The 25,827-nt window shown below is 32.4% G+C and overlaps 2 protein-coding genes across 3 annotated transcripts in view; one reads left to right on the top strand and one right to left on the bottom strand.

Moving 5' to 3' along the window:
- The window catches only part of LOC117107818, a 20,414-nt gene extending 17,381 nt beyond the window's left edge, over positions 1–3,033 (bottom strand). The window contains exon 1 of one of the 2 annotated variants that reach the window (XM_033249599.1): positions 2,763–3,033. The gene's annotated coding sequence lies outside the window, so the exon portion shown is untranslated. Of the gene's footprint in view, positions 1–52; positions 182–2,762 lie in introns of those variants that run through there. The other variant, XM_033249600.1, reaches the window with a different exon arrangement.
- A 395-nt stretch (positions 3,034–3,428) lies between these two features.
- LOC117107821 (PAS domain-containing serine/threonine-protein kinase-like) overlaps positions 3,429–25,827 on the top strand; it is a 39,794-nt gene continuing 17,395 nt past the window's right edge. Inside the window, exons 1-6 of the mRNA XM_033249606.1 lie at positions 3,429–3,487; positions 5,099–5,201; positions 19,746–19,864; positions 20,413–20,558; positions 21,592–21,797; positions 22,169–22,339. Coding sequence (XP_033105497.1) covers positions 3,468–3,487; positions 5,099–5,201; positions 19,746–19,864; positions 20,413–20,558; positions 21,592–21,797; positions 22,169–22,339 — 765 coding nt within the window. The 5' untranslated portion in view covers positions 3,429–3,467. The remainder of the gene's footprint in view (positions 3,488–5,098; positions 5,202–19,745; positions 19,865–20,412; positions 20,559–21,591; positions 21,798–22,168; positions 22,340–25,827) is intronic.

The following is a 25,827-nucleotide window of genomic DNA, read 5'->3' as shown; positions in this document are numbered from 1 at the left end:
ATATATATATATATATATATTTGTCCTTATAAAGTGATTATATATTAATTACCTTAAGTAACAAGTGGGCAAAGTGCGGCCCGCCAGTGATTCTTTTGCGGCCCGCGGAAATGAATTACAAGCCCTATGTGTGCGGCCCGCCAACCATCTTTGGCTAGAAAACACCTTGTTTTTTGCGGCCCGGCACCAATCACCTGTAAAAACTAGTAGTAAAACTGAGCATAAAGTTGCCATAAAACAGTGTATGAAGGTTTTTGGAAGTGCACTGACACATCAAAGTTTGGGCGCGGCCCTCGGAGTTGAATAAAAAATTCACTTTGGCCCTCCGACCAATTTTAATGCCCACTCATCTGCTTAAATGAACCTGAAGTCGTATGTAGGCTAATTTATTTATTTATTTGTTTATTTATTTTTTAGCATAAACTATAGAAGGAATTAGATTTAAATGTCAAATTACAACAATGGGACAACCTCACTTCAATGTTATGTTTTTATGATACGACTTCTAAGAAAGCAAAAGTATACCTGTTTGAATGGAATTTATAACATTCTTGGAATCTTTGATATACGTTTTGTGTGGGTTGATTCATTCTCGAAAAGAGAAGGAGGTGGAAATAACGAAATGGTGGAATCCTAATGGGCATTTGATTAATGTTTATACCTATGTTTTAATTGTATTGTTAATAATGTTTATTTTGGTATGCATAGGGGCCTATATGCTACTGTGTCACACGATTTTGGTTCGTCAGATTATTGCGTGCCACTGTTAGTTTATGTTCAAATAAATTATTATTATTTTCATGATAAATAATTTTGTTATGTTAATTCTTTTATATACGAGGCCACAGATCCTTTCACATGTCTATTACAGTAATAATTATATATTAATATTGTACTCTGAAAAACGTGGGATGGATAATGGAATACAATCGGGCTATCTGTTTCAGTTTCGTAGACAGTACAGAGACTTTACTAAGAAAATCATATCACCATCCAATTTTAAAGGTCTTAAAGAAGAGAATTGATTTATTAATGCGTCTGTTAAGCATAACTACAGACCTAGGCTCTGTGAGATAAGTACCCTTTTTTTTTTCTTTTTTTTTTTTAATTTAAAGCTAAAAGTGTACTCAAATATATATAGTGTTTAGATCATTGCTATATACTATTTAAATTTATTAAACATACGATCTTCGAGATAGATAATTACTGTATATTTATTATTTAAATGATATTAGTTAAACATACGATCTTCAAAGATAATATATTTATTTTAATGTAGTTGTTATAACATACAAAAAAAACCCAATTCTTTTATTTCCCTTTCCACACAATACAAATAAAGAGAAACATATAATTCAATACAAAATGATGTAATAGGCACAATAAGCCTGCCTAAACAAAATTATATTGTCAGTGTTAAGCCAAAAAGCTTAAACAATCAAAGTCAATACTTGAATTGGTTGTATTCTGTGGTCTTTATGATGCAAGTTAAGTCTTTAATTGAAAATTATTAACAGACCAATAAAAGCGTTCATTCATTGCATTATATTTCCGGTTCGTAGCAAGTTTCATAACAAAATGAATTCATCGAAAGTTAATAATTAATTGCACACTAGTCATACGATAAATCCATTGAAAAATTCGAACGAGAAAAAAAAAATCAACGTCTTTGTTTATGCCCATAGATTTCTTGCAGCAAATTTAAGAATTTTTGTAGTAAAATAATATGTGAATCATTTCATTTTTTTTTTCGGTTTATGACTTATTGAATGCTGATAACTCCTGTGCTTTTAAAATGAGCAAATTTAAATTTTTTAATTCAATTTTGGAGGTTTTTTTTTTGTTTTTTTTTACATTTTGAGTAGCAGTACACGCATCTTTAAAACGCATGTTTACCTGGCTTTTCTTTCTTTGAGGGATATTCAGAACAACATAATATATGGTCAGTCATATATATTTATTCATTTAGGGCCTATTGGGCATTATTTCATAATATTGACAACACGTGTCCTAATTGCAGTGAAGTAAATCTAACACGATGAAGTATGATAATGCTGTATTTTGATGACAATAATGTTATCTGTATCTGTATCTGTCTGTATATCAAACAAAAACGTACTTGCCGACATTTCAATTGCTTTAGAAAATGGTTTTAAAAAGTACCGTATGTTAGTGCATGGCACCGTGGTACGAGGTCGCTATACCTGAATGAAAGAAAATAGCCTTGAATGTTTTCAACAGATACAAAGCTGTTTATGTCTGAATTTTGTAAAATGTTATCTTACAGTTTAGTGGCACGTAATAGATAAATTGTAATAAATATAATTATGGCCTCTAAAACCTAATATTATTGAGGAAGTCTATTTAAAATTTAAGTAGTGATTTTTAAAGTTATATTTTTAGATTTATAGGCCCATTGAACGGCCCCAATAAGGCCGCGCCCCAGTGTTTAATACGCCACTGAATAGGATTTACTGCTGACCTTTTTAACCTGAAACGCCGTCAGTGTTAAGGCCAATAAAACACATTTCATATAGAATGTACATTAACGTACTTTTCTGTTAATATTTTGCAACAACTAAATTGACAATTTGTCACTGTTATTTCTGAATTTTCACACAACAGCTCGTTTTTCTTTCTCTCCAAAAGTTGAGATCATTAATTAAAGAATTGACAAATTTCTCATAGAAATATCCTAACATTACGAAGTAACATAAATAAACCTATGAAAAATATGAATAGTTTATTGAATAGCTACTTACGATACCGCATTTGTTTCCCTTCTTGGAACTAGGTTCTTCAATGCTATTTTGAAGCAAGGCAATTATGTTATTGCTAATCCATAGGCAGGTATTCTTCATTTTCTTTTTTTCATTGTGCCTAGTCTCATCCTTCATCTTTGAATTTATCCTGTTTATATTGTACATCATTGCTGTGCACAGCTAAGACAACATCAAATATACAGCGGTTTCATAAAATTCTATAGCGACTGAAACTATGCGATTGGAGCTATAAGCATTACACTATGCACAGATCTATTACATTGGAAATGAAAACTCAAGTGTTCTTGGAAAATGATGGGGATTCCCCTAATTAGAGCGCCTTTGTTTTTTATACACTGTTCATGTCATTTCTTTGGTACTTTATTCATGCAAAATGATATGTAGACAGGCCTAACAGTTGATGAAGTATTTATATGCATCCGGATTGTAAGTAGACTTTAATTACAATTCTGTAATTACGTTTTCTTAAATAGTTTAAATAGATTGACCATGAATTCTGATAATAGGCCTAATACCGAATAGCAACAAAATAGGGTATTCCCCTGGTTCTCCCAGGGGCTCTCCCCAGGTCATTGAACTATTTGACTATACCGCCCTCTCACGACGTAAAGCAATAATTGTAAGATTAGAATTTGTTTGAAAATCGAGGGCGCTTTTTAGCAGCGGTTGCTATCTTAGCGAAAGATGGCGGAAGAATTGAAAAGGTAATTAAATATACCATTATTTATCGTCTCATTAATGAATATTTTGCCTAATGTGTTAGCAGTTAAATACCTTGAGTATCCGTAGATCCCGTATTTTTAATAAGCTACATTAGTCGTTTCGTTGTATTATGAACTTTGTATACCTTCCACTGTGTTCGCCAGTGTTTGCTGTGTTGGGTTGCAAAGGGGACGTCGGTTAGCACTGAGGCCTAGCTAGGCCTAGGGTAGGGCGGCGCACTATGTTACTAGCCTCTTTCTACTTTAGCTAGCCTAGGCCCTAGGCCTAGTAGTGTTAATGCATAGCTAAGACTAGCTAGCAAAAACTAAGCCTGCTTGTATGTATATAATTATTATTACGTTTCCATCTTTTTTTTTTCATTTTATCTTATTATTTCCAGACGCAAACAGATATTACCATTAGGCTAATTAAATTAGGCCTAGCTAGGCCCTAGGTCTTTAAAAGGCTTCCTATCCTTAGGCCTAGACTGCAGTGCAGCGCTTGTTCAAGTGCGTTTAAAAATATATTGGCATAGTGCTTTCCATGACCGTACCCATGTCACCTATCTCACGTGTTCCCATAGTTCGCTACTTATAATAGTAATAGGCGCTACAATTGAATTACATCATCATAAATAAACATTTTTAATTTATTTTTTTATTTACACTCTATACATTATTAAAACCCTGTTTCTTAATCAAAGTGTTTCATTACGCGCAGGGTAATTATAATACAGTTGAGTACCGCAGCGCTTATTTAAAATGGAATTATCTAGAATAAGCACCGCTTAGTAAAAAAAATCATGTTTGGTGCGGTGCTTATTCGAGGAATTACGGTACAGTAACTTCAGCAAGGTTTGACATGCAATATAAAATACAGTAACATAAAACAGGGCCAGAGGATTTATTTAAATGCAAATCTAAATCACTGTCTTAGAAAAGCTACAGAACTACTACTACAACTACAGAATCGGTAAGAAAAATAAACACATCAATTCTCGGGGGGGAAAATTAAGAAAAATTTAAAATAAAAATATCATGAAAAAACAAACCTATTACAAAATATTTAAATTAAGAATTTCAATTAAATAAATTTTTAAAAATTGTAAATATTGCATAATATATTTACAATATTAATTTATCAATATTATTTTACAAGGGAATATTGGAATATATATAAAAGGATCAATACAAAGGCACAAAAAATGTACAATTCTTATTTTCTTGTTAATGAAAACCTCTTGAAAATACATCTGTATTTAAAAAATTATCTATAGGGCAAAGTATTCAGAATTTGCCCCATCTATCAATGTGATTGCATCTTGCATAATGTATACGTATATTAAAAGCATAGTTTATTTTTCTTGTAATGTCAAATTGATATGTAAATATGAAATGAAAAAAACACAATCAGGCATCAACTGAAGATCTTTACTTGATAGCTAATGAATGCAGAATGCACCAAAAAGGGAAAACATCTAATTATGGGAACAGTAATTTTGATATACTTTTTGTTTTTAACACGACAGAGTTTGGTGTTCTATAGTGTCTCACATATGGTGATTGTTGTTGTGATTCTTCACCATAATTAATTAACTACCTTTTTTACTTCAGGGAGGAGGAAGGATTTCCCAGGCAAACATTGTTGGAATTAACTTCACCTATTAAAACACATCACCATTATCCAGTCTTATCACATCAGTTAAGTGCTTCATTGGTAAGTTCACTTAAAATACTGTTAAAATCTTGATAACATGCCTTTGTAATTAATTTAATACATTTAAACTCATTAAAAACGATAAAAAGTTTTTTTGGGGTTTTTTTTTTGTTTTTGTTTTACTTTTACTATAAAATTCCTTATTTATTTCCCATACATACATATCTATTTCATGAAAATCAGAGTGCTCGAAACGTGGACTAACTCATACAGTAAGATTCTTCTTCCCTAAGGGTCTCTGCATGTCTGAGCTACCCTGTAAACTAGTCCAGCTACTCTTGTTTGTCCACAAACAGCAGAGGCTGGTCCATGTTAAGAAATTACTGTAGTATTTATTGCATCATTTCATTGTGGACAAAAAATCTTTTTTACAATGTTTACATGCAATTGATTGTTTTAAAGCTTTCTTAGGTAATCAGAGAACGTGTATTTTTAACACATTGGCTGCAAGCGACAAACGAGTATACTCATCCCACAGGGTGTTGCTGAGGGCGCCAGGGACGACTATACTCGTCAAAATCGGTGTAACATTCTAGTGTTTATAACTTCCTTGTTACATTATAAAACCACAGACTTAACGGCTGGTATTTAGGGGAAGATACACCTAGACGATATTAACATACAAAGAACGGATGTATGTTTGTTGTGTTATCTTGCTGGTAGTACACTCGATTGGTGGGGGCGCCCTTTGAAATATACCAACCCATGCAAAAAGCGGGCAAGAATACACGCTTGGCAGAGGCAATAAAAATTGCTGTCTCAACAACATTTGCTCTTTCATAGGCTACTTATAACTCCATGCCTTTCCATCACCACCTAAGTTCATTAAAAACTAAACATTTTTTGCCTATTGTTTCCCACTTACAAAAACTACTGTTTCTGTTAAATATTTGTGATGTCATTTGGTAACGGCGTGACACATGTTGAATTAACATGCATAATTAATAAACCAAAAACAGTACCCAGAAATTATACTTCAATAAATGACAGTGACAAATTACCCAGAAATTTCACTCCACCAACTTGGGACTCTGTAAGATGGGGAGCATTTTATGACAATTTACTATTAATTTTTTGTAGCTGTAAACCACAAGACAAGGCTAGGTGAATGACTGGACCCGGAAATTGTCATACTTCCTATAACCCTTTTTTTCCCTACGGTTCTGTGATTCTTTCCTGTATTGGCCTTTAAACAAAAAAATCTGTAATTTTTCAAATATAAAAACCACCACACAATGCACCAAGCATTATTGCTATTTCTGTATCAGCTATTTTTCAGTACATCAACAATTATCTATTTGTTTTATTCATTTTTTGGATGTTTCACTTTTAAGGAATCTTATTGTTTTATCAGGACAATTAAACGATTCACAACTAGACTAGAGCAACTACCTGTTCATTGTCTCATCATCATAATATAATGAGTGTGCATTGTAATCATAAATTTTCTTACCTCAGCCCTATCCATGGTGGGGTTGAGGTAGTATAGACCTCCAAGTGACACACCCTTCTCGGGGTCATATAACTGACGGCTGCATTAGATCCTAATAATGGAATATATATATTATGCAGTAATGTGCTACAATGTGCATTGTAGCTTTATATATTTTTATTTTTTGGATGTTAGAGGATTTGGGGAGGTTGTCAGAATTAAAAAATGGGCATTCTTGTATCCAGCCCTGGGGCACCTCCGGTTGTACACACTAGCCATTACAGTGGCGGATCCAGGAATTTGAAATAGAGGGGGCCTAAGGAGGGACTTTCATAGATGGAGGTCTATACTACCTCAACCCCACCATGGATAGGGCTGAGGTAAGAAAATTTATGATTATGGCACCTCTAGATGGCAGGAAATGGCACTCTTAGACTAAACATTTAAGTAGAATTTACTTTATTTTTCTCATTTTTTTTTATTTTGAAAAAATTAGGGAGATGCTGAGCCAGCTGGGGCTCCCCCCCCCTTTGAATCCACCACTGCATTACACAAGCCCATGTCAGATTTCTTTCAATAGTGTAATAATATAATGCCTTGATACTGTAATTATAGATGATCAATTTATGTGCTTCGCAGTAAAAACATTTCTAGTATATTCCATCTGTTCCATGGTGATCTGATTATACTGTAGTGAGTTTGTGTACAGGCAATTCATTAATGAATACCTAATAAATAGAAGCCATCATAGACTTATGTCGGTCTAATTATAATAATACTTCAAGGTGGTTGACCTTGCCTGTCGCCCTCTTTGCTTATCCGATTGTAAACCTTTATTTTCACAAATGAATGTCACCAGGCAAACATGCCATAGCCTATGATGATACACAAGTTATTAGTGCTCTGAATATTTTCAACATGTTCTGTACAGTATATTAAGTGATGAATGTGTGGAATAATGAAACATTTAATTCATCTAAGTAATCTTATAATGTACACTTTGAGAAATGCCAATGTCATAGTGCCACTGAAAATTGTATTCTGTTGTAGATGTTGATTGATTGATTGATTGGTCGATTGAATGATTTAATTTTGTGAGAACGCCAAATGTATTTAGTGAACTTCCTTCTGGGTAGTACACTAAATGCAAATTTGACTTATTTTTTATACATGCTCCACATTTAAGAATAAAAGTAATATGAGGAATAATAAATGCGAGAAGGAAACATGCGTAGAAATTTAATATACTTTTTTAAAGAGAATATTATACTGATACAAATGTATGATTATTTGTGTAACTATACACAGGTTTTCATTCTCTCAAAGAATGTGTCTACGTGTATGCATACATGACTGGTCATAAGCAATTTTATTTTAATATACTGTATTTGTATCTGTACTGTAGTATTTTTTCCACCATACTTTCCATTTGATTTATTTTCCATTTGGGAATGAGTGTCTGTAATTTATTGACATAGGAAATAATTAGCAATTGTGACATTCCTCGGTCAGTCTCATTGATTAGATGACTGTAACTGAATACATAATAGTCTTCGTAATCAGCACGGGATTTGTCCATGTTCTTGATGCCTGTGAATATATTGAACTGTCTGAGACGCAGATGACATTCCGTAGCAAGCAAAGATGAGAAACAGTTAGGTAACGGCTCTCAGAGCTGTCTCTACGCGGTGATGGACGCTAGGAAGCCTAAACACAGTCATTTGTTTGTAAGTTTTTTTCTGCTTCGTTGTTTTTCGTTGGACCTTTTTTTTTTCATGGTGTGCTCTATTGCGATGGTTGTTTCCTGTTTAAATATTTTGAATATTTTTATTTATTTTCTTTTATTCTCATCCATCAATAGGATGAGCACCTGTCAATTATGAGACAATGTGTTAATTTGTAAACTAAATCCATGTTCACACCATGGAACTATAACTCAAGTTTTTGACAAATAGGCAAAACTTATATTTTTTAACTTAAAGTTATTAAATATTTTCTTATAAATTAATGTATACCTATTATAGCTATAGTGTACTTTGCAGTACTTATTTTTAGTATACTCTAGACTCTTGTACAAATCAATATAAGAATTTTTTTAGTAAACAGTTTGTAAATCAGTCAAAAAAAAAATTAAAAAAACCCCTCTTTTCAATGAACTGTGTATTATAGCTCTGTCCAGACTATCAAAACTCTGTTGTATGCCCATATATAGTCATAATGTGTCTATATATGGTCATGATGTGATGTCATCATCACCATATTTGGGCATGTCACATGTTTAGAAGTGAACATAGCTATAGAAGTTTATTAATGTAATTATTAAATTTTATACTATAGTCATTAAATGCTATATACTGTAATATCTTTAATAGCATACTGTCAGTGTTAACTAGTATTGTCATCAAACAGCTTATATTTGACCATTAGCTAATTGTCAGTCAGTGTTCTAATATACTGTAGAACAGAAGCTGTGGATCACATATCAGCATTACAAAAAAAATGTATGACATTTCCCAACCACAGCAAATTTTAGGAAAGACAAGAACATTGTTCAAAGATTTTCAGGAGAGTAAGTGATATGTAGTTATCAATATGTTGAGAGATGGATATATTATTAGTTTGCATTCAAATATCTTCCAGTCAATAAGTCTGTTTGGTTTCCACGAACATGCATTGTTCATTTTTCTCAGAGGTTATGGATTATCTTGGCCGTCACATATGACATGGATATGACTTCCGCCAAACAAGTGTAAAAAAATTTATTTGAGAGATGCAGAAGTTTTTATAAATTTGTAATCAAATTTATGAAATTGCTGGTACTGTATAAGTTAAAGAAGAATTTCATTTATACAGATAAATAACAAACTCCATTACTTTTAACTTTTTTTTATCTTTTGAACATTAATTAATTGTTTTATCTTTTCTATGTGTAATGTGATTTGTGCTGCAAATATAATACAAATATAATGCATTTTTTGTTAGTTCAATTATATGTTATTATTTATTGAATCCCGACATGATGACATACATTTCGGTACTTGGAGTATGTATTATACTATCTTATTAGTTAATCAGTGGACCTTTCGGTTATTTGTATCTAAAACATATTTAGGTTCATTTTTGGTTGGTTTAAAAATTAATATTGATAAACTAAAAATAAAAATATATTGAAGAGTAATTCTTTTAGTGTAGTTATTTTTAATCTGCAATTTATTTTAACTTAGAAATTTCACATTAAAACAGCATTTGAGAGTTCAAGCTTAATTATATTCATGGTCTATTACTACCATTAATAGCTTAAATTGTCATTGAATTCTAACGTACTTCAGAATGAATTATATATGAATGCTACAGTTATTCCGTATTAGAAGTCACCGACAGATGAATTTTTAAAACGTGACAAGGATTAAAAATAACGGTTTTGCAATTACTTTTTAAACACTCTGATTGCCAGAACCATTAGAAGGGGAAAGGATAAGGTCATGTTAAAATTGTATTTGATATTTAAGCTGTTCAAGTATTGTATTGCCATTAATCAGGATGCAAGCCCAATCAAATATAACGTATAAATATTATAGATCTATCTCCAAGGCAATGTTTTATTTATGCTTGTATTACAGTGGTAGACAGTCTATCTGGGATTTTGATTAGTTTGAATTCTATGTATCAGTTAATATCAGCAAACCATTCATATTCTGAATTAGTAGTACAGTAACTTATCTCACACTCAAGATTTTAGCATGATGATATTGTAATGTTTAAACTCTACATCTCAAAGTGTACCTTGAAGGTAACAAGACCGACCATCCACCGGTTAAATACGCTTAAATATGGTTCAGGCGCAAGTTATTATATTGGGTTTTTCGAAGAGCTAATAAGATCAGAATGTTTTTTTGTACAAAACAAATTATTATTTAGGATGTTCATTTGTACAAAATTAAAATATCTTAAAATTGAAAAAAATAAAATTTCTTAAAATTGGAAAAAAAAAACTCACAACCTTAAGTTCTTTGGAACACATCCTTAACTGACCGCGCCATCCATGCGACGTGTTCTATTAGTGGTATTTGCAGTAATGTACAGTCCTTGCTGAAACCCTTGTTAAGATTTGTACAGTAGGTTTAGTGGAAGCCTGGGGTCCAACTTAAAAAAAGGGGTGATAAAGATTTGTTGATTCAAATCACCTCTAGTTTATGTGTACAAAATTTCCTGCACGTCCGTTCAAAACTGGTGACGCTGGACACTTTCAAAGTTCTGGTAACAAGAACAAGAACAGCAGTGAGGCTCTGGGGTCAGCGCCTTTTGCGCAGACCCAAAAATGCTTTCCTTCCAATCATATGGTCTGGTGGGGTATGGAGTGCATCAAGGCCCCAGAGTTCCAGAAGAGTCAAGGCAAAGGTGGGGTTTTTGTTTTGAAGCCTCGAGAAGCTAAAAAGGCTTTTTAAGTAGGTATTGAGGGCTCGAAACCCTGTCCAAGTCAAATCAAATTTTATTTGACAGATAAAATCTGTTGTATGCCAATATATAGTCATGATGTGCCTATATATGGTAATGATATGATGTCATTATGACCATGTGATAGTCTGGACAGGGCTTTATTTAATCCTGTGGGGCACTCGTCCTCCCCATCCTCTCAATAGTGATGTTCACTACATAGGAAATTTCAAAACATTATACAATATATAATAAAGTACAGTTCAAATTATCCACTGATTGTACTGTATGTTCAAGAGCCTTTATAATTCCCTCAATTTAATCATTATAATTAACATAATTTTCACCATTCAATAAAATTTTGCATTTTTAAAATGTCTGACTACCTATTTTTGAAAGCTGGTGAAATAATTTTATTATTTTTTATATTATAAGTAAACATTGCTAACAGTAACATTGTTCAACGTTTATCTACCATCTGTTGCATATCACTGAAATAAAAGGGAGTACTTTCATCAACTTTCATAAAATTATGATTTAAATATGAAAATGCGATTCCTTTTATTCATGCATGCATTATTTATTTATATGCAAATGAACTCATGGCTATTTATATTTCTGCTTCCTATATATAGCGTAGAAATTAATCAAATTTCAAATCGAATATTACGACTGGTATAGCAGCATATATAGTGCCTCATCATAGTCATTATTATGTTGTTGACACAAGCCTTCAGACAGACATGATCTTACTTACCGTCAGTACTCAAGACAAGTATCATTTTTATAGAGGGCTTGTTTGCATGTGGTATTATAGTTGAAGCTCTGAGCATTTAAATGGGGCAGTTTTCTTCAAAGCAAAAGGTATATATTTATCTTCAATTGTTTGTAGGATCTGAAGGAATAAGGCACAAACTAGGCCACATACAGTTGGTACATGTCTTGGTTCATGCTAGTGTTAAGTGTTGTGTCTCAAATTGCTGGTGATTTGATACTATAGATTTCTGATGTTCTCTTATGTTTAGCTACTAGTGTCATTTCAATAATACTTGACAATAATTCTCTGTGCATTAAATTCTTTTCAATACTTCAAGTGGTTTTTTTTTTGTTCTGTTTGGATTGTGAGACAGATCTGAATGATGTTATTTTCTGTACTTAAATGTCTCGTTGAGCTGTGGTGCTCGATTATTGATATTTTGTGCTCCGTTGCTTTGTTTTACAGTACCTTGGTTTTACGGTAACACCTCAAAGTGTAATATTAGTTTGAACTTAAATTAATGAAATTATATATTTTTGTACCAGATGAATTTGTACCATACCATATTTGATTAAAAATAATTTGAGAATCATTCGAAGATGTCCTGCTGGTTTTAGATCTTTTATAGAGTGCTGTTCCATACACCATCATCTTTAGTAATCTGCAATTATTAATATGTAAATATTAAACATCCCAGGCTTACCAGCCATGTGATTGGCTGTGATGTACAGTACAACAGTAGCTCATATATTTTATTGTTTTGATTGAGCCAATCCTTCCACACCTTAAAAGCAAAATTGGGTAAAAGAGGCTATTTTTTAAGGTTTCTAATAACAACAACATTTCTTGTTATCAATCTGGGTTCCATCCCTCAGTTTTTACTGTCACCGCTTAATGAGCAAATGTGACAGAAGCATGGCTTGGTAATCTCGATAAAAGGTGATTTCATCAGTTTACTCTAATTATCTAAGTAAAGCTTTCAATAAATCAAGCACACAATTCTCCCTTAATAAGATTGATAACTATTTTAAAGTTAGTTCTGTATGGTACATCATGGTTCAAATCCAAATATCTTGGAATCATCATTAATGATTGTTTAACCTGGCACGAGCAGGTAAATAAGTGTATGTAATGAATTATCAAAAAATTACATGATAAAAAGACCCAAAGAGTATGCCATTTCATATTAAAGTCCAATTTTTGTAATTCTATTGTAACACCACTATGATTATTGCAATATCATTTGGAGTACTAAAGAATGATAAACAAAAACTTAACTTTAAAAAATTGCAAAATAGATCTGCTGGAAGCACCTGTAGTATGCCATGGGATATTCCTATTTAGGTAGTCAAATACTAATTAAAAGTCTTGAATGGTCTACAATTACAGTACCAAAAGACAAGATTATCATGTAATTTTTCTATATACAACCCTATATCATACTTCCAGTGTATCTTCATAATATTTTTTGACACTGTGAATATAAATATCCGTAATAACCTTGATGTATTTTCGTTTAATTATTTTACCTAAAACATAATTTAAAAGAAGTATCTGATACTACATTGAGATGCAGTTCTGTGGAATGTGCTAGGATAGTCAACCAAACACAACTAACAAACTTAAGAAATTGATTTCAATGGTGTAATTTTATATTTCAATATTTTTCATAGTTTTTAATTTTTAATTTTAATTAACGTTTTCATTTCTGTATTTTATGCATGGCCCCATCGAAGAACAGCGTAGGTTAAGTCTGTGCCATGCTTGTTGAAATAAATAATGTTGTTTTATACACCATAATAACGAGCCTCTTTGTGCTATAAAACAGTTTAGTGCTAACTGAATCAATCTTTACTCAATGCATTCCTTGCATCCTGAAAATTACTCTGTATTTGTGCAGCTAATATTACTGTAGTATTGCCCTTGGAAGTTCATTCCAAATACGACATCTTGTATGTACAGTTATTCTTAAGTAGAAGAAGGACAACATAGTTTTGTTCCCCAGGGGTACATCTGTGCTCAAAAACAGTATGAACAGTATGCATTTCGAATGTATCTTGCATATCCTCGTGCCTGAACATGTCCACAGATCATTATGATAATGCAATGTGCAATTTACGATGTGAACTAATACAACAATGGCCACTTTAAATGTGAAATAAATTCTTGACTTCTGTCTACAATTCAATAATGCATAGAAATAAATTAAATATTGGAAAGAACGATGGTATGAAGGACACTATAGATGCTTGTTAATTCTGTGATTCAACTACTGTAAGAAAAAAGTTGAGTAGAGGACATCAACCTGTATGAATCACAAAATTAAATGGCTGTCAGCAATCTGGAAATCATGATAATAACATGGAAGATTTCAGTACTTTTTAATTGGAAAAAAAAAAATGTTTCTAGTAAACGGCAAGTGGACAGAACTATGCAAGTTCTTGTTTCATCAGACAGCAGCAGTGGAACTGCATGATCTCATTTAGTGTGTACTCAGGCCTGGAAAAAAATTGTTTGTCCCTCCGACCATGAAAATTGTTGCGATAAATTTCCTCCAGCATCAAATGTTGTCTGTACACTATACAGCCCAACAGTTTATTTTTTTGAATTTTTTTTCTCAAAAATGCTTCCAGGACGTTCGTAATTCCTCTGACCGACAGTCGCACACATTTTCCAGCCCTGTGTTTAGAGATCGCCCATCCCCGAATAGCGCCCCCCTCCCACAAATCATGTTCAAGTAGTTAATAATCACCCCAAATCACCATATTTTGCGTGTTTAGCCCCTCACCTAATCACCAATCCCCCACTTTACCTACCTACCCCATCAGCTCCTTTCCATTTCAAGAACCTTATGCCACTGATGCTAGGGCCTGCTAGTAGGAAAAGTTAGTATAAGCCTACCTGTACTACTATACAGATTGACTATTGTGTTCTGTAGTCAAAATACAATGTATGTTATTTTTAATACTGGCATGGTTATCTTCTCTTCAAAAGAATTCTTAATCCTGTATTTTAACAAATTTCTATTCAAATAATAATAATTTAAAAGTTACTTCTATACCGGTCATGTATGCAAATTTATTTAAACTGTAATTATTCAGATTAGACCTATATATAGAATACTGATCGACAGTGGAGGTCCCGGTTTGTGAGAAGAAGAGCATGGGCACATACTCTTGAAAGCATCTGCTTCGTTTCCAGTGTTAAATTGGAAATTCTGAGGCCACCACACGGTTTTCACAATAGCAAATTTAACCGTTGTAGGGTATGCTCTGACTTCCATTGACTCCCTGAATACGTGATTAGATGATATTGAAAACCTGCCATGCAGAAGTTCTAAGCAGCTGAGAGTACAATGCGATAGGCCTGACTTATCCTAGATACCAAAGTAGGACAAACATTGAAAAACTTAGCTATTCCAATGAACCGTAGTATTCCACTCAAAAAATTAAGGTTTATATAGAAGATTCTGACTATAATGCTAAAATAAAACAGAGAAACTGTACTGCTATATTTTTTTTTAATTTGTTTTAGCCAGGTTATGCACTGCATGTACAGTACCTTGCTTGCCTTGGCAGTCCACCACTGGCATTAAATGACCTTGATACCACCAATCCATAAGAATAGTGTTGAATATTTTGTCGTATCAACAACACATCAGCAACTGAGACAGAAGTTTAAGCAAGCAAGACCTTATATACTGTGCCCCAATACTTTTACAGCACAAGTTAGCTTATTAGCACAGTAAATTTAGAGCTAAGACCTTCTCTGCCTAACTCCTGTCTCAGTTGCTGATGTGTTGTTGATACAATGAAATATTCAACACTATTCTTGTGGATTGGTATCACTTGTTAGGTCATTTAATATGGATTCTCTTTTATCACCATGGTGATCATTATCATCATATTGTAATGAATTTATAAATGAACTTATTGAAATAAATATAATTGTTTAATTTACATATTATTATTAGAAAATATTGTTTGAAGGTTTGCATGGCGAGGTAATACACCACATAGGCAAAAAACTGAACCAAACAGCAACAGTTCTTTTCAGAACTATCTACATGGTGTACAGCAAGCATTAATATATTATTATTATTATAGATGTTGATTGTTATTTTTATTATTACATGTTCTAATGAACATTTTTAAATATTATTTCTAATCTTCTTTTTTATTTTATCATCAATTCTCATAAGAGTTATCATTATTTAATATTGGTATAATAATTTTCACCATACTGTAAATAAATACTGGTTTTTGTAGTGTCAGTTTTTTTAGGATAGTTGCTTTTTCATATTCATATTTTAGTTCTAAAGTATAGTTATCAATGTGGTGGTAGTTGTTTATTTTGTTTGGTTATTCGTGTGTGCAAGAAAGGTAAATGTAAGGTAAAGGTAGGAGAATAACCCATAACTTGCAGTGCCATTGTGCTGAATTGCGTATGGGGGTGGTCTGTGACTACCTAGCAGCCGTAAAGAGGTGCTTCTTAGTAGATACATGTTCACATCATTCCACAATGACAGGGGCTCAAATGAACCATAACATCGGGGTAACCCCCTACTCTTCCAAAAGATGCAATGGGTTCTTTAAAGTGCACATGAGCCAGCACACAGGACCTCCATTTTAACCCTCTGGATACCGGATTCTTTTGTAGTGCAAACCCTTGAATACCGGATTCTTTTGCAGTGTAACAAGGTTTTTTGTGTTTTTTTAGTATACGTCGTTCTGATGGATTTTTGGGAACTTTCTGTAAATTATACAGAAAAATGTTTCTAAAAACAAAGAAAGCTTATAGAATAAGCTTTCATTTGATGTATAATTTATATTTTTGGGAATTTCTTTTCATAATATAATATAATATAATATATATATATATAATATAATAGAAATGACAGAAAAATGCTACATATAAATCGTCAGCAAAAACCGAAAAAAAAAATAAATTATAGCCAAAAAAAACAAAAAAAAAACAAATATGAAACATTCCTATTCCACACAGTTATATAATTTATTTACCCAACCATCCGTAACTATAAGCGCGATCTTTCCATTCAAAAGCGTCGACTACCCTCACATTTCTAGGCCTAAGCTCATCTTCATCAAGAACCTCTCCGCCGTCAGAGCTGCTTGAAGCCCCACTGTCATCATTGCTAACAGGCACGTCTAAGTCTCGCACATCTAAAAATTCACCTTCATCGCTGTCTGAATAAAAAATCAGGTCAATCGCTTGCTCAGCTGTGTACACATCTTCTGCGGCCATTTCAAAAAATTTTTGAAATTAATAACGATTTCAAATTGATATTTCTAAAAATTTTTATATAAGCTCATGTGAGTTCTTCACAGATTTCGAAAGACAAAAGCAACATGCATGCGTGTTCAAAATTTCTGACGTATTGGAGCTAAAATAAAAACAGGAGCGATTTGAAAACCACCTATTTTTTAGTCACGAAATTTCGATTGCTGTCAAAAATGGGAATTCTCGGTTTGAGGTCAATTTCGACTACAGTCGAAGACGGTATCTAGAGGGTTAAGTCATTATCCGAGAAGACTTTGTTCTACCAACCGAACCATGGGCGAGGAGCGGCTGGAACCAGCACCGACGTTAAGGTTGTAGCTAGCGGTGCCCCTGCCTTACCGCTCGGCCACTCGACTCTTTCAATACAGCCTCCTTGAAGAAGACCACTTGATGTACTATAGTAAATACAAAGATTTATTATGATTTATGATCATTTTTTTATTTTATTTCAAATTGTGTGAAGAAAACTTGTCTAAAAATAGATTTTGCTTGCGTGTGACTGTTGCGTTTATTTGGTAATTTTGTTAATGTTTTTGTTGTGAATCAGACCCTTCACTTAATTATCGTGTAGTATCAACGATCTAGTATTGACTAATTATAACGGCGTCGAAGAATAGGCTACAGTACGTAATAAGTACACTGTAGTAATATGTCTATTTTCCCCTCAGACACTACTTTTACCTAAAATAGCAAGAAATTAATTGCTTTGCTCAGAGTTGTTATTCCATGGCCTTGCTCCCACTCTTTATGTTGCAATCCATAGTACAGTAATTTGAAATATTATAGTAGATTATGTTGACCTGAAATATACAGTAGTACACATTAGTTGCATAATATTACATTTTGCCAAGTCATAAAAAAATAATGAATTTTCAAGTGTATAACTTGTGATAAAATATTAAAATAATGAATCTTGAAGTAAATTAAATACTGTTGAACTTATGACAATATATTGATTCTGAATCTCATTTGAGAATGATGCAATATGTGTTATGCTTTTGCAAAAAGTTGTCTAAAAAAGTATTATAGCAATGCATGTGGACAGTATTATTGTAATGCTTTATACAGGTATTTATAGCATTCGATATATTGTATTTTGATTCTGAATCTCATTTGATAAGAATGAATGCAATATGTTTTTGTAGAAAGTTGTCAAAAAATTATTATAGCTTGTCCATGGCTAGTGTTATTGTAGTATATTTATAGCAATATTTAAAAATACACTACATATTACTTTTTAATTACTTGCTTGTTATTTTGAAATTTTAAGAGTGTAGTGTAGTATTTCAGCAGCCTCTGTACAGTAGCTCAGTTGGTAGTAGAAATTAAACAGTAATCCTGATAGAAACCCATCATTTTTCCCTTTAAAGAAATATTTATCCACAGTCAAGTATACCAGATCAAGGTCAAAAAATATAACTTTTTGGTGGAGGGTGAAAAAAATATAGAAATTATCCTGCCAGAGTACATTATTTCAGGGGAGAAAATAAAGAAGAATATTTCATTGCAATTAAAAAAATAGCATACATGAGGTCAATAGATTAATAGGGGATGACCATGGGCTTCAATACATTATAATTTCTGGAAATATTAAAATTTAAAAACATTAAAAGAATGTAGGCTTATGCAAACAAATATAGAAACTTTTCAATATTAATGTCAGTGTTAAGTGGTGGGGAAACGTATTTTTCATTCTAGTTTTCAAGTGAAAACTAATAATTTAAAATCTACTCTAAGCTAATCAATTATTGATTTTATTTCAAGCCAATTTTATGCTCCAATTCAGATTAATATCAAATTTTCTTTGTCAAAAGGCTATTGTATGCCCATTTATGGTAATGATATGCCTATATATAGTCATGATGTGATGTCATCATGACCATATTTAGGTGTGTCACATGTTTTTGTCAAATAAAATTTGATAGTCAGAATAGGGCTTTACTGTAGGTGTATGAAAATTAGGAATGGTACACCTCACTCTCCTCCCCCCAACCACACACACACACCCACACACACACACACACGCCCACTCACAGACACAAGATGTGTGATGCAAGTTTGCCTGCAAAAATAACAAAATTTTTGAAATATGACGGTATTTGGCATCACTTTAAGTATTGCATTTAGTAATCTAATCTTGAATGTAATCTTATCAGATGAGAAGCTAATATTACTGTATTTACAAATAATAAATTGTTTATTTAAATTCCGAATTAGAAAAAAACACAATTTAAAAAGATAATCAGCATCTAAAACTAAATTACCATTATATTTAACTTAGATAATAAGCCACAAGTATTAAACACGGTTTAGAGAAATACAAAAATTGAAGTGTGGGGGAAATAGATCAATGGCTTGTTTAAATGTATTTGCAAACATTGTAATGAAGCTCTAAACCTTTGCAAAGCCACTTGAAATTACATGTCTCTCCAAATTATTGAATAAAATATTAAATCTTAAGATAGACTTACAGTCTGTCACTGTATGCAGAATTGATATAGTATTTTTATATTTGATACTGAAAATCTTCACAGATTATCATTATATCTTGGTTCTTGTTTTTCAAGTACTGTACTTGACTGTTTTACTGTATCTTGATTTAATTTTGTTTTCCTTTCAGGGAAGGTCATGGGGCCCACAAGTATTTGCCAAATCATTTGGTGGGATTCAAAAAGAATGGGAGCAATTTGGTACGCCATCTTACCCCTCCCCGCTGGACCGAATCAGGAATGGCAAGAAGTAAGTTATCAATTCTATTGATTGTGTAACCATCCTCTTGATTTACAATGTTTTTATATTTTGATATTAATTCATTTGTTATAGAAAGGAATTAGACCCAATCTTGCACATTGCTATGAATGCGCCTTACTTATTTATAAACACTAATTGGGAATATATGATTTGATTGGAGTTTTTATAGATCTGAATATCTTTTTATAGCATGGTTTATTGATGGTTACTGTATGTACTAGATTGCTTTTGATGTATAAACACTGATTACTTGCATGATTTACTGCATCTGTAGACTTGTCATCAAAAATCAAAATGAATGAGTTATGTATGTGATTCTACAATAAACCAGAAGAATGGAAGACTCCAAGAAATACATCATTATTTACACAACAATCAATCAATCAATCAATCAATCAATCAACAACCAGGCTAATAGAGCAATCATGAACCATTGATTGGTGATAGATTAAACTTTTTTTTTATGCCTGTAGGATTTTACCACAGCAGAGATATAATAATATATATTTTAAGATTGTCTTTCTGTTTTTCATTAGGGATCGGGCAGCAGAACTAGGTGTGGATACTCAACTGAGCAGCTCATTGGAGCTGAACCAAACGTTTCCAGTGACTGAAAAGTCACAGGTACGCAGAGATGAACCTAGGAAACAAGATGTTAACATAACATTGGAGAATTTTAAAGGTAAATTATCTTCAATGTTAACTAAATTATCAGTGTCCAATAGTCCAGTCAATCTATGACAAAATCATAGTGAACCTAGAAAAGAAATAATTTCTACGGAATTTGTTAATAGCATATACACAAAACATACTAAAAGTCCGAAAAAATCCAATCAGTGGAACATTATTAATTTTAAAGATATTTAATGAGTTAACATTCAACGGTTTATTGTGTCATACTGCCTAACTGCTGCGTTGAAGCGTATAAAAGCCTGTTGTTGCTAAAACAAAGAAATGGTAAAAGCATATATGGACGAAAGCAGTTGGAACAAACCAGATGCATTGGTAACACAATGATCAACGCACACGTCTGCTGTCCCGATCGATCCCGCATTAATTAATTTTTTTGTCAAGTTTGTTTAGTGGCTAATTATTATATAATTGGGATTTTTCTACCCAGTAGCCCATTATTTTATCATAATTATATGTCCTGCAATTTGCATACTTTTTTGTTAATTTGTAAAATTATTGCGAAGATATTCAATAAATGAAATTTAACATTGCTGCATTTTGTCTGGGTACAGTATACTCATCTGTGAAAGCTCACCCCTAACATTTAATATTGCAAAAATAACATGCAAAATGCTCCGCCTATTTATAAGCCCACCCCTGAGGATTTAAATAGGTTTTTTACACTATTTTTCTATGAAATATTAATAATGATGTTATATTCATATAGCACATATTGTATATGCACCTATGCACTTTAAGCAAGTAAGATAAAGTAAAAATTATAATAATTTAACAATAAATTTTATGAAAGAGAAATGATCTACTGTACTGTATTTGAAATAAGTTGCATTAAAATTTACCATAAAGATGTTATGTAGGCCTAGCCGTGGACTACCAAGGCCTTCTTATATCCAGGAGTCACATAAAATGTTGTGTTGAAAGGGGCTTATACCGTAATAGAATTATTAACGACATAGAACCATATAATATTGTAAACCAAACTCTCTCAAGGAATTAATCTCTTTTTCTTCTCGCCACCTCAGCTGATGGTCTACACAGCTTCAGTTACACACCTGGCTATTCAAAAGGGTCATTTGCACCCTCTCCTGCCCCAGACTTGAGCCAGTCAATGGGTCAGTCATGGTCATTCTACAACTTTATTGGCGGTGGTCAATGTGGAATGAGTTTTCCAACAACAGTGTACAACCCAAACAAAGCTGTTTTAACCATAGACGCAAAGTCATCTAAGGTTTGTATGGTCACTCCGATTACTAGAAATATAAACAGCGTTAGAAAATGGTGATGAATTTTTTAAACTAATAATTAGGAAAAATATTAAGTGAGACTTGTTTTGTAAACCCTTTACCTGCCAAAAATGATGGATTAGAATTTTTTTTTTTCATGTGCACATCCACAATCATAAATTTCATAAAAAAAGAATGTTTTTCTTTATTTTGTTTACCACTATAATAAAATCTCCTTTATGGTAATTGGGAAGATATGACTTTAGTTTTATTTTAAACTTAAAATTTGTTAAATATAAAATGGCGTGCCTTAGTAACAAGCTAATTGTACATGAACATTAACTACTATATGGTTTTACTTTCGAATACACAATAGATCCTCATTGCCAATAGTATGTCATCGGAACTGTTCGGCTTCAGTACGGAGGAGCTTGTAGGTATCAAACTATCCGACCTTCTGAGCGCACCAAATAATAAAAGGCAGAGTGCCCTAGTAGAAGAACACATAGAGACGTCTGGGAAGGTTGTGATGGTATCGGGAAAAGTGGTAAGTTGATAGATATTGTGTCAATTCTTGTATATTTTTTGCTTTTAATTCAATATAGTTAAACAGGGGCAGATCCAGAAGGGGAACCAAAATAGGGTTGTTCAAGACAACACTACCCGAATGAGTCCAGGGGCATGGCCCATGAAATTTTTGTTTTCTAGACACTCGAAAATAACTTTTTCTTTGTTTTTTTTTTCTTTTCCTTTTTTTTTTTTTTACTTTTCAAAAGGGGGCCCAACCCCCTCCCTAAATCCACCCCTGTTAAAGGCCCACACTATCAATACCTTTGATTTGACTCATATATGTGATTTATGATATCACACATACAGTTTGTCAAATCAAAGTGAGGACAGAGTGTAGTATCACAAATTCAAATATTCTCACATAAATGTCTAGCTTTGCAGACTACAAAAAAAAAAAACATATCTGACTTTCAAACAAAGTAATGCATGTCATTTAGACTCAGAGCAGGTATTTTCAAGAGTAAGCTTATTCAAAATAAATTTTGCTTTTGCCAATGGAGTAAAAGGAGTCTCATATTTTTTAGCATGCAGAAACTTGGTGACTTGGTGATTGGTTAGTGTGAGCCCAGACTGATTGCTCATTAACGTGATGATTTCGATAATAAGGACTCAAAATTATGTTTATTTTTGTTTTTGTTGTACTGTATTACAACACAATGATTTTTTTTCTTTTTCACCTATTGTAATATTAATAATGGTAGTGATGATAGTAGAGGAGGTTGGCGTGTAAAGTTCTGCTAGGTATTCCATTTGGTCAAACTAAAAGATTCAAGTCCTCAACTATACCATATTTGACTAGACTAGAATGAGTCATTTAATCAATAATAGTATGTTTAAATGTTGAATTTATGACAGATGGTAGGAACTCTTGCCTAGATGTATGGCTTTTTTTATTTTAACATAATTAATAATTTCTATGTTTTTGATGTACAATGTCACTTTTCAGCCTCACAGCTGCCGTTGGTATTTTATTGAATAAAGAATATCTTTATATATAGTACTAAGATGTACTACAGGGGGATTAACATTGGATTCACTATTGTTTTTTTGTATGTAAACAATATTATTTACTCGTGTACGTATATACAAGAAGATTTTTACATATCAAATAATGAGCTGTTAAGTCAACTGTCAATGGCTCGTAGCAAATAAGCTCACATGACAGGAAACCAGTTCATGTCAAGACAAAATGTAAACGATTGAAGTACAGCCACAGTAACCATTATTGATGAATATATTTTGCTGACGATACACATTTATTAGGCATATAAAATACCAGATGCTTCTTGAATTTCAATCAATGAGCTTTTTTAATTGACTAACAGTACATTATAAGTTCATAATAAATAGAAGAAAAACAGATTTTTCAGATATATATTTTTAGAAGCTAACATACGGAAATTGAAACTAAATTTAATACTGTATATTGTAATTGGTGAATGTGATTTGAGCTCTACTACCCTTATTTATTTGTTGATCTATTTTACTGAATGTATTTTTTTCTCCATTAATCACCATAAACAGTTAAAGCCTGTATCTGCTTTAAAGATTTTATGCTCTAAGGGCATATTTTTAAGGGCGTATTTTGATGTTTTTTTCCATTAAGGTCTGGGAGTGAGAGTTCATAGGTTTTTATGCCACAGTGTTGATATCAGTGGTGAATTCAAGTCGACCTCTCCCCCTAAATTTTTCAAAATAAAAAAATAGAGGTAAAAGTAAAATATATTCAGATTTTAAGCCTGAGAGACCAGTTTCCAGTCATTTATTTAGGTGCCATAGTCAAAAATTTCTAGCCCCAACCATGGTAGATTTGAGTTGTTGTATTCCCCCCTCTGCATCTGTGTCCTTCTCTATCCCCCTCTTTTTCAAATTCCTGGATCTGCCACTGGATATTGACTGTGATGACAACAATGACAATGATTGGATTTGATAAAATGCAAACATTTAAGACATGTTAAAGCCTAGTATGCTGTCATAAAATATTTAAAACTCTAAAAAAAATTGAAAAGCTCATTTTAAAGGATCAGAATAAACTCAATTGAGGGGAAAAAATGCTTTCACCGGTTTATAGATCTTTTACTAAAAAATCTTAAAATTTATACAGTTGCCAATTTAAGAGTCATGCAAAAAAATACAGTACAGGAAAGGACTGTATATGTAAGCATTTATTAGTCGGTGAGGAAATTTATTTCTCATTCTAATAATTAATTGAAAAAGCTTAGTAAACATGAATACAAAGTAAGGAATTACATTTTTTTTTTTCAAATCATTTAGCTCACAGATGACAAGTTGAACCAATTAGAAGCAAGCAATACACGTTGATCTTGTTATTTGTAGACAATTATCATTTATGCTGTGCTTTTTATGTGGAGTTTTGTCAAAATATGGATGCCATCGGCATATCCAATTAAGGCTTGGATTAAGTAAATAATAATGATGGATCTGTTTGCCTCTTGCATCGATGTGTGTTATTGCCTTGCTGTCATTACAGTATTGCTAGTAGATTTATAGAAACAACTTCTTTCCTAATTGATTATAAAATTTTGAAACCAATATAAAACAAAAGAAATGTAAATTTAGTTATTAAAGAGTTATACTGTAGTTACTTTAACTGTCTTAAGTAGCATGTAGGGAGAGGCTCTTCATTTTGCTAATATTTTTCAAGTTTTTGTTGTTGTCAAAGCAATTGTATGTATGGCCTGTGTCATATATAATTTATGGGCGAGTACAATAGACAAGAGGTCAGTTTGGGCACCACTAACTACAGCATTAATTTTGGCACTGGTTCAAGCTGCTCTAAGCCCCATGGTTCAGTTGGTAGAACCAAGTCTTCTCGGATAAGGCTTGTTTTACACTTCAAAGAATTTATTACATCTTTCTGAAGAGTGGGAGGAATTTTTGCATAGCAGAATTAAGTTTTCCAGTTTAAACTAGATAATTATTCAAATGTGACTGATAGTTAAAAAGCAGCTTCAAGACCCGTTGACTGTCATTACCAGTCAAGCGTGAAATAACTCACTGAGTAACATAATCTTTTAATTTTTTTTTTATTCAAGTTTTTTTTAACCATGATTTTGCACAAATTTACTGAAATACATAGATCAAACAGTATATTTGAGGCCCAAGTTCTCCCATAATTATAATATGCCTCCTATGTTTCAAAAAGAATTAAGCATACATTTGTATCCCTGAATCTGAAATCATGGACTTGGTGGATCAGATGGGTATTTTAATAATCATATCAAATGCACAATAGTCTAAATTCCATAAAATTTATTATTTTGGACTTAAAGCATTCTACAGCTTCCAAATTCTTTAGAAAATATGATTTTCTATGTTTAAATTAAAATTATGAAGGTTTTTTTTTTAATGCTACTGAACTTTATTTGTTGGTTGCTTACATGATGAGCAAGGCCTGTGAGAAGGCTATGTTTTAACTACAAACTGTTATATTTTAAATAATCC

The sequence above is a fragment of the Anneissia japonica genome, unplaced genomic scaffold, assembly GCF_011630105.1.
Source record: "Anneissia japonica isolate Jap-2015-1 unplaced genomic scaffold, ASM1163010v1 scaffold287753_len344599_cov186, whole genome shotgun sequence".
NCBI lineage: Eukaryota > Metazoa > Echinodermata > Crinoidea > Comatulida > Comatulidae > Anneissia > Anneissia japonica.
The sequence above is the reverse complement of the archived record's forward strand: the minus strand, read 5'-3'. Positions and strand labels throughout refer to the sequence as shown.